Source organism: Barbatula barbatula (genome assembly GCF_947034865.1).
Source record: "Barbatula barbatula genome assembly, chromosome: 4".
NCBI classification, from domain to species: domain Eukaryota; kingdom Metazoa; phylum Chordata; class Actinopteri; order Cypriniformes; family Nemacheilidae; genus Barbatula; species Barbatula barbatula.
In genome coordinates this window covers 7,382,342-7,407,751 of record NC_136768.1, presented here as the reverse complement: position 1 = coordinate 7,407,751, position 25,410 = coordinate 7,382,342, and the positions used below count along the sequence as shown (strand labels likewise).

The 25,410-nt window shown below is 42.5% G+C and overlaps 1 protein-coding gene across 4 annotated transcripts in view; it reads left to right on the top strand.

Moving 5' to 3' along the window:
- The window catches only part of sox5 (SRY-box transcription factor 5), a 68,468-nt gene extending 44,106 nt beyond the window's left edge, over positions 1-24,362 (top strand). For 2 of the 4 annotated variants that reach the window (XM_079455349.1, XM_079455346.1), the window contains 9 exons: positions 1,138-1,264; positions 3,776-3,861; positions 9,357-9,506; positions 12,729-12,900; positions 15,970-16,142; positions 18,447-18,549; positions 18,693-18,866; positions 20,052-20,268; positions 20,529-24,362. In XM_079455349.1, coding sequence (XP_079311475.1) covers positions 1,138-1,264; positions 3,776-3,861; positions 9,357-9,506; positions 12,729-12,900; positions 15,970-16,142; positions 18,447-18,549; positions 18,693-18,866; positions 20,052-20,268; positions 20,529-20,820 — 1,494 coding nt within the window. In that variant the 3' untranslated portion in view covers positions 20,821-24,362. The remainder of the gene's footprint in view (positions 1-1,137; positions 1,265-3,775; positions 3,862-9,356; positions 9,507-12,728; positions 12,901-15,969; positions 16,143-18,446; positions 18,550-18,692; positions 18,867-20,051; positions 20,269-20,528) is intronic. The other 2 variants (XM_079455347.1, XM_079455348.1) reach the window with 2 other exon arrangements.
- Positions 24,363-25,410: the final 1,048 nt, after the last annotated feature.

Sequence of the window (25,410 nt, the reverse complement as noted above, 5' to 3'; positions counted from 1 at the left end):
TTACACGTCTGTGCGTTTAAGAAAAGAGCGTGTGCTTGTAAATTACCACGAAAATACTCCTCACCCGAAACCACTGAAGAACACAGACGCACACGTTGGCTAGTGTGCGCTGGCTAGTGTGCATTTACGAACGCCGCTGTGACCGCGGAGCCTTAGCTCGCGGCGAGGAGAACCAGAAGAGCATATGTCCAATTAGGAATGGTTGTCAGATCTGCACCAACCCGTGGGGGTCCATGTCGAAATACAACTATAAAACGGGACTTCCTTATGATCTGCGAACTGGAAGCCTGCCGCTTGCGGTTAACCAGAATGAAGGAATGATTGCTTAGTGGTGAGAATACAGAAACCCTCAGACATGCTGTTGGGAATCAAAGATGGAGAGAAAAGGGGGACAAAGTGAATTTGTTGCCTTTGTTCAGATGAACCTGTAACTGCTGTGATAAAACACCTTAGCTCACTTTTCCTTTTTCCTTTCGATTTCCTTTTCTCTTATACATTTCCACTTCCTCTAAGAGTAGTTGCATTTATACTGGAGGCTTTGAGATTTCCTTGTCAGTAGAACCATCTGTCCTCTTCTATGGGTCTGTGTGTCTCAAGACGCTCCCGTTGCCAAAGTCTCTGGCTTGGGATTTTTCTTTCCTCACTTTTTTAAACCTTGTGAAGTGGCGTGGCATGGTGCCGAGCATGGCGCTCTCTGCTGAAACGGAGGCCAGCTGTTGCCAGAGTATGAGGAAGATCCTTTACGTGACAAAATCCGTGACAATAATCAAGGGGAGCAACTGTCCCGAAACACCCCCATTCTTTACTCATCCTCAGGGGACAGGTCCTGGACAATCACTATGCATTTACGTGTGTTTGTACTTCCCAGATGTTAAACTTGCTGGCGTGTGGACTAGACAATTGACTCACTACATGAAATATAGTCCACCTGAAATCAGTCCTGATTCACCAGCTTATATAGATTTATCGCAGGCTTTGAGGTAAATGTAATAGTAATAGAGATAGTCTCACTTGATGACTGTAACCGTTGAAGACTACATTAGAGCCCACGCGACTTGTCAAATAATATTATTTATATTGGATCTGTTATGGCTAGTTTTATCATTTCAACCTACATCTGAATTTATCTTTCTCCAGCAGGTCCAGGGTCAGTTGCCTCCACTGATGATACCAGTGTTTCCTCACGATCAGAGAACTCTGGCGGCCGCTGCGGCCCAACAAGGATTTCTACTTCCTCCGGGGTTCAACTACAAACCAGGCTGCAGTGAGTATTACTGCAGCATTTCTCTATATAGCTGCATTGAACTGGGTTATAAAATGAAAGATTTCGGTCCAGTTCATTGTTCACACTTGAGATTTTAAACCAGATTGCTAAAAGCGAAGTCTTCAACCCAACGTTGGGCAGCGTCTCCCTTCTGTCTGGTGTGTTATTAAGATCAGCCAACGCCACCGATGCCTATCATCATCCGCACACGACAGACTCTCAGACCAGACAAACTCGCTCGCCTTTGTCTCTCTGCATTTCTTGTTCAAAAGTAGGAACAGGAAAAAAGAAAACTTCCTCTGGGGTTTGTGTTTTTGGCCGTAGCAGTCCAACTGTGAAGCAATGTGTTGTTTACCGCGAGAAACGAGGCGGCGAGTGCCAGCAGCGCAGCAGCAGAACGTTCGCGCTCTCACAGGGGGGTAGAGTGACCTGCCCCAGGTTTCTTCATATTAACACGGGTGGCTGCCAGAACAGGCATCCAATACGCCTCGCACACGCCTCCAACTCCTCTCCAACTGTAAGCGTATACGCACACATGCGCGTAGACTACACACTCACGCACGCATACTCAAAAACGTACAAGTCCCTCGTGAGATGAACGGTCCTCAATCCAGCTCCGCCCACCGCGCTTCACAGTTTCCCAAACAAGTCCCCCTCCCTTGTTCTCCTCACGCCCAACCACCCGCATCCCTCCCCACCCAAACGTACACCCTTTATTTCAATTACAGCCAGCAGCACCATCAAACCCTGCCCAAAATTTCAATTACGCATGTCATTTAGTTACCATTACAGTTCTTGCTCACAGGGGACGAAACCGGCGTTTTGAACCCTCAAAGCCAGAGCAAAAAACGGCGAAGTGAAATCCCTCTGGTCGCAGAGCCTAAGCTGAGGGGATGCTGGTTCCCACCCATTGCTCCCCGGAGCCAGGACACGAAGCTCTTCCAGTCAGGCTGAAGATGCCACGTTCCCGCCAACAGCAACATGTTTGCTTTCTTTAGTTTTGCTCTTTTGTTACAGCTGTACCCAGGAGAGACATAAAATTGCTGGAATACTTGTGTTTGTTTAGGGACCAACAGAAAACCAAGAAAAAAAGGACAAAACACACTGTCCCCAGAATACATCCTTGAACCGGATCCAGAGCAATTTCTAACCCAGCAGCTGACTGTTTTTTGAAAATGGGAGGGAGGCAGAGTATGGGAAAAATGTTTTGGACAGGCTGATAGGAGCGTCTGGTTTATTGCTTACTGAGACAAGGTTCCGACTTCCTTTACAGACAGATACTCCGGAGTCTATGGATGTGTCCGAAAGTGCCTTACTGCTTGACTGCCCAGTCAGTCAGTGAATAAACAGGCAGCTTTAATGAAGGAACAACAAGATTTCAGACAGACTTGTAAAGCATAATAACATCATGTCATGTCTGAATTTACATAATCTGACATGATATAAAGGACCAGAGGACTAAATAACTTTTCCTAAGTATAATTTTTATCATAAATAAAATTAAATAATCTGTTTTATTCATGCCATTCCAAACCTGACTTTCTTTCTTCTGCTGAACACAAGAAATATATTTTAAAGAATGTTGGTTACCAAACAGCATTGGCACTCATTGACTTCCATTTTATGGACATTTTTCAAAATATATATTTTTGTTTCATAAAAAGGTTTCGAATGAAATAAGGATGAAAAAATTCTGAAATTATTTAAATTTTTAGGTGAACTATCCCTTGACCAGATGGAGGCATTTAGTAGAGGGAGTAATACACAGCCACTCATGTCTCCCTACATGGGCGGGATTTTTTAGAATTTCAGAATAACAGAATTATGGTGTCGTTATCTGATTTTAAAGAATGTCTATCTGGACGCTAAACAGACACGTCCTCTCCTCTCTGTTCTTCCTCAGAGCGCTCGTATCCGACCTCTCCTCCGCTCTGCGACCAGCATCATTCCATTGTTCATGTCGCTCTGACCTCATAAAACAGTAGAGCAGATTTGAGGGCACACTCGCAGTCACTCATGTCACGGCGTGATGCTGATAACCGTAACCCCCCCTCCTGCTTCGTCTACCTGAACCGGACTGACCTTTACCTCCTTGTCATGTAATTACAAAGCCCATATCTGCAGGTGGACGCTAATAACTCTGCCTATTCACTCCTCGTGTTCTGATTCATCTCTCCAACGCCAAGGCTCTTGAGCGGGGCCCGAGGAGACGGGGCCGCTGATGTTACCTCGTTAATTACCGTCCTCTCCTTATCATGCCTCAGCCTTCAACCGCTATTGTGCTCGGGGTATTAGAGCCACAGTCACACAATCAGCCTTTCATTAAAGCCGAGGGGTGGACGACACAATGGCGGTCTTTACCGACAGAAGAGAAAGCTGAGTCGCTCCATCGTCGAAGGGAGGAAAGGGGGATGGGGAAACAAATACGGCTTTAGTCTTTGTTGAAATGTGAGAAAAAGTGATGTTTTTGATTAGCTTGCTGACAATACCCATAATGCTCTTTTTCCTCAGGTGACCCCTACCCCCTACAGCTGATCCCTACGACTATGGCAGCTGCTGCCGCGGCAACGCCTGGACTCGGCCCTCTTCAGCTGCAGGTAACGTCCAGCTTGTGTGTTTTTGTGTTCGGGCACATTTCTTTGTTTCTTTGTGTGTATTTCCCCAACCTCTTGTACAAAATCGTTTTTCCCACTCTTTTTTTTTTGTTTTGCGGTCCCGATAACAACAATGCCCACTGTTCTCCTCAAACTCTTTTCCTCATGCCAACTGCAAGTTGCCATAGAAATGGGCCCTTTGTGAGGGGCCGGAGCCCAAAAAGAGAATGCAGTACTGCTGGCTCCAGGGTGCAGATATTGTTCGCTGTGGAGAGAAGGGTACCATAGAAACTGATTTTTAAGGGGGACAGAGGGACACTGAACTGAGAGCAAACACAAAAAGATATTATGGGCTGGATGAATGGAGCCGAACCCTATTTCAGCCTCACTGTGCTGGTCGAGAATATACCCAGCAGTAAACATGTGGTCCTCTTTCCACTCTTCCTCATCTCTGCCTGTGCAATAAATCTCCCTGATGAGGAAAAAAAGGCGCACATCTGCTACCATGTTTTTGTGTTTGAGTGCCGTGTACTAACTTACTCTGACTCAATATGCGGGAGCTGTTAGCGTGAGCCCCTGGTCGCCAGGTTAAGAGCCCGGCTGTTTGAGATGCATTAACCCGAGGGCCCACGGGGGCCCGGACCGGCCCTTCCTCACTGTTACCTCCCTCAAGCATTAAAGAGCCAGGCTAAGAGGCCAAACTCACCATGCCGCCATTAACCAAACACAGCTGCTCCCAGCTGCACATTACAGTGAATTAACATTTTACACGGCCAAGTACGTACACATCAACACCAATCAAACATATGTAACAGATATTAAAGGCTCTCACACATATGCACAGGTGGAGTCTCCAGGTGCCCCTTGGATAAACAATATATTTTTCTGTTTCCTTTTTCCGCTGTGTACTCTCTGTGCTATGTATGACTAGATTACAAGGAGATTCTTGTCTCGTCTGATTTGATCTGCTTCGAATCGTCCCTCCATATGTTCCTTCATGTTAAGATTCTAAAAATCCCAGATTGAACAGCTTTGTCAGGCGCAATTGGATTTCACCAAAACAAGTGAGGGAAAAACAACAACAAAATCCAATGCCACTGTTCTCTGTATACTCTAAATCTCCCTTGCAACACACACACATGCAGATTAGGGCTTTGTCACAATGAAAATAATTTACTCAGGCTAACCTAAATACAGATGACTCGATTTCCTCTGGGAGAATCCCTCTGCACGTCTCATTTTTAGACCCCCCAATATGATCATAGGCCCAAAATATTCCCATGTCACTAGGTCACTCTAATGACAATAACAATACTTGTCTGCTTAAAGTACAGTATATGTGTACACAATATAATAAGTAACAGAATGGGGTGGCACTCTTGCATGTGGTGCTCATGCAGAGATTATGCGTTCAAATTTGTCTTGAAGTGTTTCAAGACTTTTTCCTCCCTTCCTCAACATACCACCATGTATGTATGTGTGTGTGTGTGAGTCTGCTGTGAGAGTCACTGACTTAAAGGTGTATGCCATTGCTCACCAAAGTCACAAAGTTCACTGTGGAGTAGAGTTTTATAACCAGTATAACATCTACAATAAAACTCATAACAAACATAAAAGTCACACAGTGACAAAAGCAAAGACTGTGTTTAAAATGTGTGATTGCATAAAAGAGCTAAGATGGTTTTGAGAAGAAAGGAAGCAGAGGAAGGGAAAGGTACGAGCTGCGAGCAGCAACGCTGAAGAGTTATAAAGTGGGTCAATGGAGGAGGTCAGCCATCATATGTAGAGGCAGATGTTGGACCATATTGCAGCAGATTACTGCAGCACACAAGAGAGGGAGAGGGAACAAGTAGCAGGGAAACTGTATTTAATACCTTTTATCAGAAGTAAGAAGTTAAATGAAACAGATATTTCCATTTGTAGTTCAAACCCGTTTATGCGTTGATCACAAGCACCTCGCATTCCTTTCAGAAACTAATAATTGTTTGGAAATGTTGAGGTCAGTGGCACTGTAAATAGAAAGCCAGGCTGGATTGGCTCCTGTACAGTTTGGTTTACCTGCACAAGACTGTAAAAGATTTACATAATATTCCCAGTGCATCACTAATGTTATTTTAAATGAAAGGTCCCTGCAAGTGGAAAACGCACAAAACAATAGCACGATAGTCAGCGGTGACCAAAACGACAATAGCTTAAAGGATCACAGTGAACTGCTCCCATTTTGACAACAAAGCAAGATGGGGAAAGAAGCTCGTAATCTGAGTAAAGCAGGGGATTATGGGAGAGCGAGAGATGTCTCGAAGATCCACTCCGAAGGAATAGCGCCGACAACGGCCTGTCTTCCAGCGCTCAGGGAAGGGACAGGGGCTTAGCAAGGATGGAAGGGGGTTTGGCTTTGTTAGAACATGTGTCACCAACACTAATGCTCTCCAAAGTGCAAATGCCAATCTATCTCCTCCCGTCACCCTGTTTATACACACGTACTAACACACTACCTAGGCCGCTCACATTTGACCCGGTTCATTGGACGACACTGAAATAAGGCAAAGAATTATGGACTGACGTTGCATTCTGTCATTGTTAAGGGCAGATGTTGTCAGGTACCAAAATGTTTGAGGACACATCAGTCGCAGTCAGACTTAAATTGGTGACCCAAGATCAAATGGAAAAAAGGAAAAGGGCAACTTTATATATCTTTATAAAATGATTTTAATGATTGTAATTATTATTATTATACTGTTTTATAAATGTATTCATTCATTGTTAATTTATTCTTTCCATAATTATTATATTTAATGTATTAATTTATTATTGCTTTGATTTTTATATTTATTACTTTATTATTAATTTGTTTATTATTATGATTATTATTGTGTTCAAATATAAATTGGCCCCCTCAGTTAGATGAAGCCTGACATTCTGCTCGACTGTGTGTGTTTTCTTACCTTTGTTGTTTTTAAACGCACACATTTTCAGTAAGTGAGAATTAGAGCCGGCCTAAGACTCCTCTGTAAGGATTAGGTAGGAGAGAGAGTCAGAAGAGGAAAGGGGAGCAGTTTTCCGAGTTCAAAAGGACGTACGAGTCGAGAGTCCTATCAAATCCTATACAAACACACCCTTCCCCATTCAGCACCTCTGTGTGTGTGTTTTCTCTAAGGTTGACATTTAAATTCCTCTGCAACTTCCCCAGTTTTGATATCAGCCACCTCTCCATCCCCCTTTCTCACTGTGCATACGTGAGCCCCTGGGCGATCGAGGGCCATTGTGCTGTCACTTCCTGTTTGCTCACGCTGGCAGTGGGGCGGCCGCGCTTTAAGCATATTCAACGGCAGACTGTTGGATGTGAAGTGTGTGTGTCCCTACGTGTCACTCTCAGACCTGACCGCTCTAGCAGTTTTGATTGACAGAAGCTGACCTTGTAATAGAACACATTTCAGAGAGAAAAGAAAGCAGTCTTGATGCGGTGGACCGGACACGGACCATATCGCCATCTTACGCACACACGGGAAGGGCACAGTCCGACAGTGGCCATATGTCACGCTCAGGCACACACACAACCAGGGGCCACGGTGGGTGTAATTGAACAGAAATGACCAACAAGAGCTTTATTTCATCTTCTGGTCCCCTGTGTTGACCACAGCTCACACACTGAGGTCATATACTGATCGGAGAGCATGGAGGAGTGTGGGTGCGTCTAGGTTTGTGTTTTTGAGATGACATATGCCTTTCGAAAGACCTTATTTGAGTGATGGCCTTGAACATTCAGTGCATGCTTACCTTGTGACAATGACCTACTTAATGTACATTATCTCCGTTTAAATACCTACCTGAAAAAAGAACAAAATATATATTTATATTTTTTATTATTGTTTGAGGAGTATTTATAATCATTGTAGTTTAATTAGTATAGAACTAGCTTAGTGTTAAATTATTTGAATAAAAATAGTGTTAGAAAACAGCTGTCTTCTTAATCAAATGGAATACCATTTATTTATTTATTATCTATTAAAGGTTACTGTACATTACACTTTTTTTATTCCAGTGTTTCTCTGCAATAACAAAGTTTGCATTTCCACCGCATTTTTTAAACAGATAATGTAAAATACAGTTAAAACAGACATGTCTCAATATTTTCTTTTTAAGAAAAAATTTGCTTTTTAACTTTATTAGCCTTCCGTGTTGCAAATTCAGGCAGATAAAAGCAAGTGGGTGCGGATGGAGATGTTCTGTGTCTCAGCGTGATGTTGTGTTAATCTGTGCGTGTTTTCATCTGATAGAAATATTTAATTCTAGCAGATACAGCAGACAGAAGATTGTGGAGAATGCGCTGTCGAGGTTGAGAGAGAGAGAACGGAACCGCCGTGGATATTTGCATAAATCACTCTTTGTTTCCTGCCGGTGGCTTGCAGCCAGCGATGAACAGAAGGACGGAAGTTGTCCTCACAAACAGCCATTCGCTTCCAAATCTTAAAGAGAAAAATACAATTTAAAAAACAGCCCGTCTTTACCGCTACTGTAAACATAGATTTGGTTCCTCATCTATTCCCACAAATACAATAAAAAAGCCCTCGCTCGCTCCTCGATTACTTCAAAGTCCACAAAATGTTCACACGAGAGCAACACAAACACACTCTCATTACAGTAATGGCACAAACAGCTCAAGGAATCTGTTTTACACAATGTCCAGACACCGCTGTGGTCTGCCTGTTACCGTAGAAACATGTGCTCCGGTCTGCAAATAGTTTGTGTCAAAAAGCACATCCCTGAGCTCAGCTTTTGATGGGATATGTTTTTTATGGAGATTTCAATGTCATAAAATATCATAATATCATAAATATAAAAAAACTTTATTCTACGCTGATGTTAACCCAATCATGGCTTTAAGCTGGCTTATAATTATTACATTATTTAACAATGGAAGCAGAAAGTGCAAAACTGTTATTTGTTGTTTTGTCAAATATCACTGTGCCACATATTTCATTCAATCACACTGGCAGATATTTTAGCAACTTTTAAGCCTGCATTCCCTGGCCCTTCTCATCACTTTGCATTCTTTAACAGAATTGACAGGGGGTCCTGAGTTTGTTTCCATTCCTTGTGGCCAAGAGATTCACAACTTCTCTCTTTACATAAACACATTTGTCGGTTTTTCACCTTGAGAGTCACTTTTTTCACTCTTTTCTTTCCTCCGTGAATATGACCCTCTTGGTGAGTGTATTTTTTTCCCAGGATGCACCTTGGTGGGACGCGTCTCACTCAGGCGTCTCCTAGCTGTTAGTGTAACCCCTTGAGGATGGATGGTGGAACTTAAAGTGACAGCTCTGTCCCCTCACACATAAACAACCGTCAGGCCTATCCACTAATGGCCAAACTAGCTTTTTAGCCTGCATCTTTTTTTTGGATGTTTCGTTTTGTGCGTTCTGCGTATTCATTTATTCATGGGCCTTTCTCTCTTATTCATCCACTCTTCTTTTTCCTCTCTCACTGTCTCTGAGCAGCAGTTGTATGCGGCTCAGTTGGCTGCCATGCAGGTGTCTCCAGGGGCCAAACACAGCACAATGCCTCAGGCCAACCTGGCAACCGGCACACACTCGCCCACCAGCGGCCAGAGCGAGAAAAGCAGAAGCACCCCACCACCAAAGCCCAAGGTATGTTTGCAAACGTCTAAGTGTGTTATGCTGTACTATTGCATGCACTTAATATCCAGAGTTAATCGTTTTTGTATGAACTGGTTTGGTGTTCTTTGGTTGATTACCCATAACTCCTTTCTCCATGCTTTGGTGCGTTGTTGTATTTCACCCAAATCTGCTTTGCGCTTTAGTGTCCAAGGGTCTTTGGCCACTGTGGCAGCAGGAGGCCATGTCTATCTGAGCGGAATAAAGCTCCATGAATATCAGGCAGGGCAGAAATTAAAGCAGGCTGCCTGGCCTCTTTCCCCTCCCACTGGGCTGGTCATTCTAGATGCCCAGACACCCCTCTAAGCCCATTCTGTCCCGCTCAGCAGTACAATAGCTGGACCGCGGGACGGCCAGCTCTGGATAAACATGTGTGAAGGCCCGTTGCCCGCTCCCTCTCCAGCCATGAGCCACAGATGAGGGTTTGGATAGGGGAAAGACCTGGAGCTCAACCACACGCCTGTTGAATGGAGGAAGAGCTGTAGATACCTCTCTGTCTTTCTGTCTCTTCGTCTTTCTGAGCTAATGGTGACCATCGATTGGCTCTGGCCCCCCTGCAGGTCATTGTGTCAGAGGGTAATGAAGGCCCCTGTTCCTCAAACATTTATCCTTTTGTTGTCATATGACCAATTACACGGAGATAAAGAAGAGCGATGGAGTTAATACCCATAATTGGCAGTGCGGCCTGCACCTGCCAGGCCTCCACAGTCAGTGAGCCATAAGAAGGAAATGTCCTCTCTTTCTCTCTCGCAATGTGTCTTTGATTTTCTTCAAATGTTCTCTCAATCACTGCTCTCTCTGTTGTTGCCGTTGGGTAGGGGAGACCATGTATATTTCAGGCTTGCTGTCCTGGGGCAGTTGCCGTTCTCTCTCTCATTTTGAGAAGTGTCAGACAGCTGGTTGGACTGAGGCATACAGAGCTTAAGTGCTTTACCCCGAGGGAAGGCCTCACAACTCAGGTGCATCACAGACTCACTCTATCACGCCTTTCACTCGGTGACCTACTCAAACCTTCATACACTCAATACTTCACTCAAACTCGACTATGGGTTTTTCTTTTAACCTTGAAGGTGCCATCTCTGTGAGCTTCATAGTGGACTCAGACCAAGACGTTTAGGCCTATTGTGAACGTCTTCTGTTGTGTTATGCTTGAAGGAAGTGTAACATCCCTAATGTAGACTGCAGAGTATATAAAGCTAGTTTTTAAGTGACACAGTATGTCATTTTATGAGGTTTAAGCTCAATACCTCCTTGCATGTCTTTTGTATTCGAGTAGTCTTTATATCACGGATGACAGGTCCTACAGTACAGCAGACCTTCCTCCTCACGCAAAGCTTTGCCAGTCTCTATTAGTTTGTCTTTTACCGGCTTCATTCACTTTGGCTACTGTCCCACTCAAGGATTTGCTTCATGGAGAACAATCCACCATCAGGAAGGGAGGCAGGCATTATCTGTCATAAATATTCAGTTTTCCTCTTCAATTCAGTGTCGTTACACACCACACACAATGTAGGTCATGATACAGGATTCTCTTCAATCGCATCTTAGTGTCTTTTGTGTGCCTTCCTTATAACGGGGTCCACATCCCACTGGTTCCCTGTTGCATTGAGAAGAGCACTAATGAGGACAATCCTGTTATGGCCCATCACAGAGCGGCTGAGGGAAAGGTCTTAATCAAGCTCTCCAGACCCTCTGATACTCTGTTCCAAAACCTAGTTAGCTGCCTCGCTGACTACATAGGCAGCTGCCTTCTGTGACAGCATCCAAAGTCATACAGAAGCTCATTGGTGACTGATATGGAATGATGGGAAAACAGTACACTAATAAGCATAAAAATACATTACACAATATATTTTAATGTTTTTTCCCTTAATTCCTATCTTCACCACAGAAGGTTCAGGTAAACCTTGAAAGTTGTCGATTTTATAATGAAAAATGTTGTAAAAAAATGTTTATATATCAATGTTCTGCAACATTTTTCAGCAATGAACGAATAAAAATATTTTTTTTCTAGAGTTCAAACGCTTTCCTCTCAATCCCGCCATCCTTGATTTACATTTTCACTGAGCCTGCCACAATGCATTATGGGATTGCATATAGGATACATCCAAATGCTTCTTCAAAATTTGACCTTTTGGAGCGTTGGGTGAATACATGCCATGCTTAAATGATGTAGGAACATAGTGAATGTCGACCCTGCACAACTTAGCCAAGAAATAATAATTTTAAGCGATATCCAGCCATATATCAGTTGTGCTGCGGATGCTTTCGCATTTCCGGCCGTTCGCGACAGACGGCAAATCTCTAGAAACAGGTGTCGGTACAGATGCCGCACTCCCCATGTTAGCACATATGAGATCCCACAACGGCGAGAGCACAATGGTGACCTCAGACTCGCTCTGCCAGGAGAGGATGATTGACAGCTGTGGCGTGGACGAGGGCCGGCGAGGTCATTCCAACCTGGAGTCCTGCCCGCATGCCCACATGCTTTTGTTGTAATTCTGGAGCCTCATTTCAGCTGTGAAGCTGTTAAGAATTTAAACAGAGGTGAGGATGGAGACGGCTCGGTGACCGTGGAGCCAGGTTTGGGGGGCGGTGCTGCATCTGTTACTCTGAGATCTAATTGGCTGTTGTGGTGTGAGCAGGGTGCCTCTGATGTGATTACACTGTCAGCGGTGTTGATATCTGGGAAGTGAATGATATTATCATTTGCACCACATGGATGAACGCCCACATGGCCACAAGCGTCCACCTCTGGTAGCCTGCAGACTCAAAAATATATTTTGTACATCATTTGTGGCATATAGTGTATTTAAGTATCGTGCTTGTTTGTATCTGCATGTTTTTATCATAGCGTGCGAAATGTTTCGGTGATTGTGTGTGAATTTTCTCGCCTAAGCATGTTTCTTATGCCCGTGGTATGCCCGCTTTGTCCCTGTTCTCTTCTTTGTTCGAGCATGGCTGTGCTGCATGCTGACTGCGTCGTGGCAATGCACCGCGCCATCCAATACTCGATATCGGCAACACAATTACTATATTTTTACATGTGGCCTGGCTGCATTTGCTGACAACTTCCTATTTCGTTATCCCTGGCATGCGGTCAGCTGATTTGACCCCCGCTGGGAGTTTTGATGACTCCCCAGTCTCAAAGGAGAACAAAAATCACATCGGGCCACACGTGTTGCTGTTTTGCAGGACGAGGGCGCTCAGCCCTTGAATCTGTCGTCCAAGCCTAAGGCATCCGAGAGAAAGTCACCCACCTCCCCCGCTTCCCCACAGGTCCCTGGCGTGAAGATGGGTCCCGGATCCCTGAAGAACAGTGCCCCCTCCAGTATCGGAGGACCTCCGTCCAGACTGAGCTCCATAGGTAAAAGCACCTCTCCGACTCATTACAATTCAATAAACCCACACGAATCACCACATAAAAGACTTAATGTTATTACATATTGCCCTGAACATCTCTCTCAAGAGCATTTCCTGGATGTGTTTTTGCCGGCGCAGCCTCTTGTATGAGGCGGTAATTGATGTTACATTTTTAGGTTTGTAGAATTAAATTTCGCCTGAAGGGCACATTGTCAAACATTTATTAGTCTTAATGGTGGGGGAGAGCTTGTTAAGCAGCTGTGTTTAGAAGCAAGAGGGAACGAGAGCTCAAGACACAGACAGGAAGGTTTAGCAGCATTTATTTCTGTTGTTTCGAGCTGCTGAATAGGGAAGCACAAGCCTTCGTGACAGGCGCTGAGATTAGACAAGCCTCTTATACAACTCTGTTACCACCCACAGCACAAACAACATGCATTAATAACACAATAATGCAATACTCCCTCCTCCCCTCCAAGCCAACAGTTAGCCATTTCAGACTTCTCCATAAACGTAGTGTTTTTCAACAAATCCTGGGATTTAATAGCAGATTAGTGGATTTGCCGCCCAGATGTTTTTTGTTCTGAAAATGGATTAGGATGGAAAGTTTTTCACTGGAATCCTTTCGGAAACATGTCGCAGTGAATCTTTTAGATCATTAAGTTGGAGAGTGCCGTATGTTCCCGCGATTATTCCATCTGGTGCGTGTCTTTTAAAGGGGTCAGGAAATAACATAACCCCTGATGCAATTTCAAAGACGCATCAGAACTTTTAAAGATGCTGTTGGTATGTGTATATTTCCATTTGCCTGATGGGTAATTCCATAAAATGCCAACCGTACCATGAAAAAAGGTTTTTTTTACCAGAGGTGTTTATAATAACAGCACATATAGAAACATTTGGTGGTTCAAATACCCATGTGATGTCTCCAAGTTTTTAAAGCATTTGTTTTATGTTTCTTTGTCAGATAAGTGCCATTTTCAGGATGGTCAGATCCATTACGGTACATATTCCTCATAAATGGGCACATGAAAACTAAAATTAAGTAACTATTTATGTTCTATGAAGAGGCATCCACTCTTCATTTTTTGGGTATTGTTTCTGGTTTGTGAATTTTACTTTTTCAGAAATCCTACCAAGTTTGTCGTTCCCCAAAAACCGTGTCCTTTTTTTGTCACATCCACAACGCATGTTTTATTTCCATTTTTTTTAAATACTTGTGGATACACTGATATGTTTATGATGATTAAACTTAATCAACAAGTATTTAGTCAAATATAAACAAATGGTTCATTACATTGGTAACAAATAGTGTGTTTTTGTCACATCCATAACGCAAAATGTCACAACCATAACGCTGGAATTGGCAGATATACAACCGTTCGTATGGCCTCTTGTTTCTCATCTGTTGGACCTTTCTAAGCCACATCAGTCCTGAAACGTCCCAGCATGCTCAACCCAATGTGCCAACTTTCCATCTCTTTCTTTCCATGTCACTACTAAAATTCAACTTGAGCTGTCAAGGGCTATGTCCTCTATGACCATCACTCAGAAGCAAAAATGACGAGTTTCTCTCTTCGGCTTACAAAATACAATTGACAAAAATAATCATTGCTGGTTGTATCCTAACAACTCTACTTACGTATGTCCGATAACCATATCACGAACAGATAGTCCTACCCCAAATGAGCAATTGGTTGAGCCAGTTTGTTTGATCATGCAGGGTCAAAATGCTTAACCATAAGAACAATCAACGTTTTAACAATCAATCTTTTGTGGCTCTTGAGGACTATTATTTATAAATTCAAGAAAAATTCAGCACATGTGCTTTTGACATTATCTGATTTCTAAGCTATAATTGATATGGTCTGTGAAAGTTATTAATAATCTCTTCCTTAATACATTTTGTAACTCTCTCTCTCTCTAATAGAGTCAATTCTCTCAATTTATGCTCAAGAAGGTTTCCATCGACTGTCAGGAAGTGCGTTGGCTCCTGACAACCCCGTGACCTGTGGCCACTCTTTCCAAATTCCCCAGATATGACTTTTAAAAAAGTTCCCTCGTCCATCATTTCATATGAAAGCGTTTAATCCATGCTATCCTGCATTAGCGGCCGGATTAAGCCAGATAAAGGCTCATAATCTGGCGCGGCTCTTTGTTAGATCTATCCTTGCCAAATAATGCTTTGCGGAGCACTAGCCAACAGATGCGGCTCACAGCTCAGGCGTTTAAGCCGCTGAGAATAATACAAATAATAGCTATAAAAAGATGGTAGCAAGCATCTTTGATATACTCGGGGCAGATGTTGCAGGATGGTCCAAATTAGGCTGCTTATGGTTTTAATATAAATCGCTGCTTTTTTCTCACTTTTAAGATTTAAGCTCTGGTTTCAATAGAAGTTTATAGAATGAGGGTACTAGAGACAGCGCTGATTTATGTTAGATATATGAGACGTGAATGTTGAAGGGGGAGCACTTTTTTTGAAATCTCTAAATGCAGAAAGGCAGATTTGGGAGGTTTTCATTTGGCTTTAGAGCGTCTGTTTTCAACTGGATTTCTGCATGCGTCAGCTGCGGGGATCTGATTTGACATTTGCACTGTAAATAAGATTTCTCATTCACCTTTCCCATGTGATCACATTATGTGTACACATTAAACATCTGATCTCCGATCAGTTTTCGTCATTCAAGCCCTGTATGATTTGTAAGGCGAGATCACAGTGCTGGCCCATAGACGGCTTGAAGATAAGCCAACATTTCTCCGCCATGTACATTTTTTCGTCTCTTCGCTATGAATAAATGTTAAGACCCGTAGGCAGGCTGAGTCAGAGTGGTGACAGTCAAATGGTCAGTGTGTGTGTACGGTAACGCTAACGCCAAATGCTGATAGATTTACCCTGGAGCACGCTAAATGCTAATGTGTTACGCCCAAGGGCCCAGCAGTGCTTTAGTGCAGGGTGGCTTCACTTTGAGTCCATCTGTTATATCAAAAACGCTTTCTTTCTTTCATGTCAAAACGTTTTTTTAAATCACACACCTGTTTCATCTGTAACTCCGTGTACCTGTTGTTCCATCAGACCTGCTGTCATCCATCACCTCCGCTGGTTACCTGAACGACCATGAGGCTGTGACCAAAGCCTTTCAGGAGGCTCGACAGATGAAGGAGCAGTTGAAGAGAGAGCAGCAGGTTCTGGATGCCAAGGTGGCGGCAGTCAACAGCCTGAGCCTCAACAACGGACGTTCAGAAAAGGTTCGAAAAATAATTTGTTAAAACAGATTTTGAATATTTCTACAAAACGCAATACACCGAAGCAGCTGGAGTTTGGTTGTCAAGATGAACATTTGAGGTGATTGAGATATGAATGCTTTTTCTTTTTACGCAATGGTCTGTAAGGCAGGCTGAGGGCAGGCAGGGCGCAGTGAACGGGACGCTAATTCCGACGCCGTAGCTGACGCTAATGTGAAGTGACTCGGCCGTGTGACTAAATTGGGCTTGTTTGATAAACACGCTGGTCCAAGCACCAAGCCAAACTCCATTGCACAGGAAACGCTTTCGACCGCATATACTAAAACATGCTCGCTTTCTATAGTATTTGCATACAAATGCTTCAACACACCGAGCACGTCGGTAAACAAGCATTAAATTATAGCCGCTTTCTCATCGTCCATGTTTAACAGCGTGATTGTTCACATGAGCAGAGGAAGACGTTTGTATATACACGCGTGTGCCTGCTTCCTGATCATCTGTCCTTAGTGCAAAAGCACTTGGTTTATTTACTAAACCTTTGTGCGTAAACTCGTGTCAGGAGTGCCTTGTGTAAAGGTTAACCATGTTTACTTTGCTTTTCCAAGTTCTTGGTTTTCATTTATTGAGATTCATTGATGTGCTGTTTTCCAAATGTAAAAACGTATCATTCACTTAAAAATGTGACTTTTCTCTTACGCTGACATTATTTGCTTATAAATATAATGCTTATTAATAGACAAAATAGTTTTATGCACTTTTTAGTAACCTTGCATTCAAAGGGCCTCCTATTTTTATTATCAAATCCATTATCAGGTGATTAAATCAACTTTTATTTAGTTCGTTTTAAATGTCCTGTTTTATTATGAAATTTACAGTAGGCCCTACATGTAAAATGGGTAGCAAGCTGTGTTTAGTATTGAACAAAAAGCATGTTTATGGGCATGTTGATCTCTGTCACATTCAGTTCGACACACTCAACTCATTCACCCGTAAGCTGTGTTTTTTAGTGCTTAGTGTCCGTGCTTATTTCTACTAGGTTAATGAAGTTGCATTATGAATAATCCAAGCACTATATCCTTATTATGATTTACCACAGATCAGATGTGCTTTACCACGACCACAGCTTTATGCAATCGCACCCTCTGTGATTCACTTTTACACATCTGTAGTGTCCCGCGAGGTTAATTTTGATAACAGGACAGATGATGTGTTGTCACATGAGGACAACACACATGGAGAGGGGCAGGCATTTGGATAAACCTATATACCCCTTTATATAATTGAAAACTGCTGACATCAATGCTAGGAAATCATCATCTTTTGCTTTTTACCGTTTCATGTCCGCATCAGACAGCCAACTCTGTTTGTTTTTCTCTTCTGCCCATTATCTCCTGTTTTAAACAATTACACCTCCTCTCTGTATTATCAATTCTTGTTCCCTACGAACACAAAGTGTGGTCAAACCGGGTCACATCCCTGAACCTTTTGTGTCTCACTAAGCTAAATGGATTGCGAGACACAAGCGAGGTCAATCGTCTATGAGATAAAAAAGCGTCTGGCCAGAGCCGAAGAACCTCAAGTAGTTGTCGTAGTCAACCAACCCGATCCTCTCTCTCCTTCTCTTTGTCTCTCCAGGGTTGAATTCTCTCTCCATTACACATTCATTTAAAACCACACTCTCTAACTCACTCGGAACAATTAAATCTCGATGGCGACGAAATGGTGTAATGCATTTCATTACAGAATCGCAGAAAGCTCGGGTCATTCTCTAATGGTGAGGACCGTGTCTGCGAACGTGTTTTAAACGCAGCTCGGATTCAGGATGGAGTCTAATTGACTAATTAAGCCCCAGATGCAACTCCGGGGGGACGGGCGGGCCGCGCATGTTTAGAGAGAGCAGTGGGTGTTGTGTTGAAATACGTGGCCCTGCTACATTAGCCATGTAAATGCATAGTAAATCTGCTTTTTATTGGGTGTAATAAATACCCAGGAGGCTGTGCCGTCCAGCCCCGCACTCATCTCTAGAGCACCCGCGTTCTCTAATGCATTGACCTCAGGGCTGAGCGAGAGAGCTTGAGATCGTATGAGGGAGAGAGAGAGAACGTGTAAATAGATTGCAGGTGGCTTCCAAGCCGCTTGCTTGTACATGAAAGATAAACATTAGCTCACTTTTCATTTCTTTCCCTCGTGGGTCTTTTTCCTCCCACTTGATTGGTCTGTTCATCTGTGATAATGCAGTTGAACCTGTGTTTATTTGTGGATTACGAACCTAACTGGATTGCTTGTGTATACGTTGTGTGTTTGCAGGAAAAAGCCGCTCTTGAGAGCCTCAGCCAGCAATTAAAACATTCCGAAGACAGCAAGTTCACTCACGCTATGATGGACTTCGGCATCAGTGGCGATTCGGATGGTAAGATACAATTCTTTATTTGATTTTTATTATAGAAATAAATTGGGTCGTGATTTATTATCACGTTTAATGATCTCTTGCTAATATATGTTTTTTACCATTTTTGACACTTAACAACAATCTCCCTTTTCTTGTCCCTCCAGGAAGCCCCAGTGTGTCAGACTCGCGGATCTACAGAGAGTCTCGGGGGCGTGGCAACACCGAACCGCATATCAAGCGCCCCATGAACGCCTTCATGGTTTGGGCTAAAGACGAGAGGAGAAAGATCCTTCAGGCTTTCCCAGATATGCATAACTCTAACATCAGCAAGATCCTCGGTAAGAGAGCACTGGTGTAGTTTCAGTTTTTAATTCAAGACATATACACATCTTATTCCGTATCCGAATCTGTGGGTGTAAAAAGGTGGGCGGGGCTAAGGTTCAGGCTCCTTCTCAATGAACCATGTATCCATCTTCAGACACAGAGAGTCCAACCCCGTTCTTCTTCCCCGACACCACACAATGCATTGTGTAACCACTGCCTAATGAATCGCTCTAGAGGGCCGACTCCAACAATGATGATATAATTCATTATGCATTAAATCAGCACTCGAGTCTGTCTGACATTTTCTCCAGGCCTCTGGGATTGTGTTTGACATTTTAAAGAGCTCCTAAGCGTTTTATAACGCGGGGAAATCTGGTTTTAATAAGGCCCCGCTCTCTCAATTGTTAACAGAAGGAGTTTCCCCTTTCCAGCGCTGGGTGCGTGTCAGGACCGGCGGTGACAGCTTTTTCCCATTAAACATACAGTAGGACTGCGTAAATTCAACACAGGCGCGGACGCATGAGCGGTTTGAACACACAAGCTCTCGCTGGGGGTTTGGGGGAAAGACAAAATCACGCGTGTATGTGCGCCAGTGTTTGTGTTAATGAGAAATAAAGGACACAGGCCACAGGTACACCTGTTAAGCTCTGATAATTAGACGGAGTGTGTTAGACATCCACTTAACCTGCTATCACCTGAAATAATGACGCATGTCAGCCGTGTTTGTGCCAGCGTGTCGCAGAGGGCAGAGAACACACGGTATTCTGTTCTGTTCGACATCAACGCCACTCGAAAGTACTCATTACACCAAACAAAAACCCTCTTTTAGTGCAAAGTGAGCGACCTGCCAGTTCAGCTCTCTCAAAGGACGGACACCATTAAAACCATTTAAAACATATGTGCGTGTGTGTTTGTGTAAGGGACATGTAAAATGTTATTACAAATTAAGTGTCGAATAATCTGTCCTAAGGGAGTCCTGGTTTCGAAGTCATGGTAGAAGGCCTAAAACACCCTACAAAAAATGTGGACACAGTACAGTGGTCAATAGAATTTACTGACTATACTAGGGTGGGGGGTTTACTAGGGTGGGTTTTACTATGCATACAGGCTAACATAGTTACAAAACCAGATACAAAAGATCATGTGTGTGCATCTGTGTTTAGGTATGGGTTTGTTTTTTAACATCTTTTTTTTTTTAGGTTCCCGTTGGAAGTCTATGACCAACTTGGAAAAGCAGCCATACTATGAAGAACAGGCTCGTCTCAGTAAACAGCATCTCGAGAAATACCCAGACTACAAATACAAACCGCGGCCCAAACGCACCTGCCTGGTGGACGGGAAGAAACTGCGCATTGGTGAATATAAAGCTATTATGCGCAACCGCAGACAGGAAATGCGCCAGTACTTCACCGTAGGGTAAGTGTCATTATAATGTTTTTTTGTTTACTTAAACCATTTAAAAAAAATGTTGCTTATTGAAATCAAATAAAGTATCGGCCTAGATATTAATTGAAAAATGTTACCTAAATATAAAATTTGAAACGTTACCTCAGCAATAAACATAAATCATTTTAATCTGAGGCATCTAAATTATTAACTAAACATAAATAAAAAAATTAAATAAAAATGTAAACAAAATTGAAATAAAAAAGGAAAAAATTGTGTTTCTAATACAGGCAGCAGGCCCAGTTGCCCTTGTCCTCAGCGGGCGTCGTGTACCCGGGCGCGCTATCCATGGCAGGAATGCCCTCCCCACAGATGCCCTCTGAGCACTCAAGCGTGTCCAGTAGCCCCGAACCAGCTCCGCCCACCAGCCAGGCGTCTTACCTCAGCACCCGCAAAGGGGTGGAGCCCCGTGTGAAGGAGGAGGATCTCCGAATGGAGGACGGAAATGGCGACGCCTACGACGACTTCGACTACGAAGACGACGACTACGGCAGCGACAGTGAAAATCACATCGCTCACTAATCACGCCAATCACAGCCATCTGACCAGTCACCTGGCATCTCACGCGAGCAACCTTCATTCCATCCCCCTCCACCGTCCAATCAGGACTCCTCTAGAGCCAAGCCCCTCCCACAGGAGTCTGAATCAATGCAGCAAAGCACAGGACCTGTCAATCAATGTGACTGTTACATGGAAAGGAGGGTCATGCAGAGGAAACGTAACACTTGCCCGGACTCCCGCTGAGGGAAAGTACCGCGGCAAGTTGACGAGTAAGCTACGAGGAAAAACCAAGACCAATTTTTGAAACATTTATTATAAAAACAAGGACCTGTCATAGACACTTTAAATGGTGGACCTGTTTATTTCTAAAGAGACACTTTTAAACCGCTTTTTTTCTTGGTTCTATAATATTCTCACTCAGGTACACAGTGCCAACAAGTGGCTTGTGAATGTGATTTTGTTGTTTTTGTGCTACCGTTTTAATAGAGACAAAAGACGTTTATTTTCTTCTTCACCGTAAAAAAGCACCTGACAGGAGCAACGACAAACATTTCCTAGTTTTGCTATCTGCTGATCTCTTTTTGTCACACTCATGCCCATGTCCTCAAAAACGTCTTGTTTTGTTTCTTGGATGAAAGGATGGAAGGGAGGATTCAAGTCCCTTCACTCAGGAGTCTGGATAACGCTGGATGACAGACAATCCCTCCTTCCTCGCATCTTTTCTTCTCGACATTTCGGTTCCTTTTCCTCGCCTTCTGAGGAAACTTTGGACGTCGAACATCTCTCTCAGGTGTGGATACAAACTTTATGAGATAGCACAAACTTTGTGTTGGCCGATGGTGGAGAGTTGAAGCCTTGAGTGGAATCATGTGTGTGTGTGCACATTATTTTGTGTTCGGATTTCTCACGTGTGTGAATGAATGCGAGTTTTACTAGATTTTAAGTTAAGTTTTATTCCATTTAGACGGTTGATGTGCTGGTCATGTGAACGCAAATGAAACGTTAATATTCGATAGATACGATTCATGCTAGCAGGCAGATCAGTGGGAAAGAATCCAAACTCAAAACTACACTTCATTAGTCAACACCAAATCTCTTCTCTTTTTGTTTGGTTCTTTGTTTTTTACGTTCTCACACTTTCTTTTGTTAACGGTCTTTTTACTTTCTCTCCCCCATCAACCTTTTCTTGTCATTGCAAAAAGTAAAATAAGAGACAGTGAGAGAAAAGTTGGAATAACAAGAGAATATATATCTCATACACCTTCTCTTTCCTCTTTATTTCTTTCACTTTCTTTTCGCTCGGTTTATCTCTGTAGAAGCCGTGCCATTAGTCATCTGGGCTCTGCGTGGCTCTGACTGACCCACTCCATCTTACGGCACCTGTTGGCACGGCAACGGCAATTGATTGACGGCTGCCCTAACTGCAACCACTCTGCCAGCCTCTGTCTGGCCTGGTGTGGGCATGAGCGGGCAGCTGGATGAGAGAAACACGCAAGCTGTTTAGTGAACACCAGCCAGACTCCGTCCATTAATTCATCTCTCTCGTTCTCTGTTTCTCTCTCGCTCTCCACACATATCGCAAATGAAGTTATATACTCACGTAACACAAAGACCTTATTAAAACTTCAAGACAAATGAGCAGTTTAGCTTTTCTGGCCTACTTGAGATTTTTCTAAATAATGTGTTTTTCGTTTTCTCGAAGGTACTTTGACGCCTGCAGCGCTAGCAAAATGATTTAACGCTCGTTCTCATGACCGACCACATTTTGTGTGATCGTCCTTGTCTGGTTTATTTGTTCGATCAGGTCCGGCAATGTCTGCGACAGTCGTTCGTATTTGTGTTCTGCCTCCGTGTCATCGTCTCTCTGCTGTTGAGGTCGGGGGTCCATTTCAGACTCTGCATGTTAATGTTTTACTTTGTATTTGCAAATACTGTATTTTATTTTCATTAAAACTGCCTCTAGTGTAATAATATTATTAACAATAATTATAAGAATAGGCAGCGTTTCCTAAGTTTAGTAAGTTATGTACAGTATAATTTATTACTTTCCTCCAGTTGGATTTTTTTATGACCGTAAGGAAACCGCGCTTGATAAAGCATTATATTTAGCTGGGTAGTTATTTAGATTGAATTATTATGTTCAATATTCCTTTGTTTTGTTTTGCTTTGTTATTTGTTTTTGTTTCGTTGAAGTAATCCTGTTCTGGATGCTGGTATATCTCTGAGAAATGGTCACGGTGAACTGCTGACATGAAGGAAAAGAGACAGTTCTCTCTTTTTTTATCATTTTCTTTTCTCCTCCGTGCATCGTCATGAACTCCAAACACACGTTTCTTAAAGCACTAGGACTCTGGATACTCGGAGACGAAAATAAGAAGAACATGATATTTTTATTTGTAATGGTTTATGTATAATGTGAAGTTTCCTATCTATTGAATTCTCTTTTTGTTTTACTGAAGATAAAGAAAACAGCTATATTATACCCCCAGTTGTTATTGAACAGGAGGAGCGTGGATCCCGTTTACTAAGATTTATCATCCTCGTAAGATTCATTGGAACGTCATTGGTTTGGACAAAAATAATTGAGTATGCACTGACTGCTAGTAGGCCTACTAGTCAGTTAACCCTTAAAGGGATAGTTCACACAAAAATGAAAATTCTCTCATCTTTTATTCGCCTTCATTTTATTCATTCAAGTTTAGCAGCTCCTCTTTTGCCATTAATAACTCATAACGTGTGTTCAACAGATAAAAGTTGCACAAGCCATAATAGAAAAACGATGCCCATTTTTATGTGAACTGCCCCTTTAAGAAAAACAGGATCTCTTTGAATTTGTAATCTGTTTGTCTGATTCCATTGAAGTTCCTTTGAATGGCCATATTAGATGTCCTTATCTGATTCCTGAATTGTTTTGGCTCCACACTTTGTCTCCCTCTGTCAATCAAACTTTTAATAGCGATGTCACGATAACTTCCTGTAAGATAATTCGACTCTCAATCGCAAAATAACAGCCATCTGATGACCTTGTTATCACATGTAGTTGCTCCCACAATCATATCAATCGAATATAGACAAATGCTGGAGGAAGTCTGGTTTAACATACAGGGTCATGTTCTGTCAATTATCCGTCGTCATGGCAACCTCGTGGTCTTTATGAACACACACGGTGATCCATTCGAATACGACACTGATGACCTGTATTCCGAACAATAATAGATAAAGACAATCAAAGTCCTGTGTGGAGCTCAAAACAACGACGATAAACGAAAAGTACTTATCCTACCATCTCAACTTGAAAATGGAGAAAGATAATTATGTAAATATAGCATAGAGTTATAGATTTATATTTTGTTCATAACACAGTGTAATATAAGTTGTATATTTCTTTCTCTCTTTTATTGATGTTATCCATGCCACAATAAAAGCAGGAGTTACTGTACTCTTATGGAAAAAAAAAGAAAAAAAGAAAGCCGTGGGTTACCACCATCTGTTCTAAGTTGACGTTTTTCAGTATTACTGCCAGTCAAGGCTCAAATAAAAACAGCAACGTGTTCTGTATCTCTACCGTGTGTTTGTGTGTGGCTCCTTTTTCTGATTTAAAGCAACATGCAGACTTGATGTTTAGACTGGTGTTTGTCACCCCAGAGACTCAAAAACATCACTCATGCTGACATTGTGCCAGGGATAAAACAAACACAGACTCGGGACACTACACTCAATTCTGTACTCTAATAAGCAAAATAAGTTTATACATATTTAAACAATACAAATCAGGTATTTATCATGTGTTCAAAACATGGCATTAGGAGTGACCTCGCTGTGGAACCTAGAATAGACCTGCAGACCAAGAACCTCTACAGAGAATTTCAAGTGTTGAACTGCATTGCATGCAGCTGGACCGAAGGACACCTGCTGAGCTTACAAATATTTGTACAAGACTCTTCATGAATTACAGAGTATTGTTAACAAATGCTACAGGTTTGTTTTTATTACCCTCCCTCAAATAGGAGGTCTGAGGTTTTTATGAAGCGTTTGAAATACATCTCTGTATAGTTTAGACCTCTCAAACACAATACAAATAGCAAGTTACCAATAAAACTCCCGAAAATTAACAAATACCAATGTTATGTGTATAAAGTATGTCTTGGTTACATTTGAATCAAAATAAGGACTGGGAAGTGTTTTTCAATGACCAAACTTAAAGTGTACGTTGAACAACCTTAAAAAAAGAAAATGCATGGCCAAACCAAACCAAACCTGCTTGTGAAGTGGTTCCACGTGTCAATTTAACCAATTGCTTGGTTTGTTAATCAAGAGAAATGTAGACTTGTTTTTTACACCAATCAGGAGGTTTGTTGTAAAGAGTGCCATTTAGTCACAGCCAGTGAAACGACTTATTCAATTGACAAGAATGATGGCAGAACAGAACCAACAAAAAGAGAAATGCACAAAGGTACTGCAATCTTTCAAAAATCACAAGTTTTACATAAAATGCGATTGTTTTAATACCAGTGCTTTTGTGAACGCTACCGGCCTCAAAGCTCTTGTCTGTGTTTCCTTTCTTTGGGTCTTGCTGCTGTCTTGAGTGTTTGTCTGAGAAGAGTTAAGTAC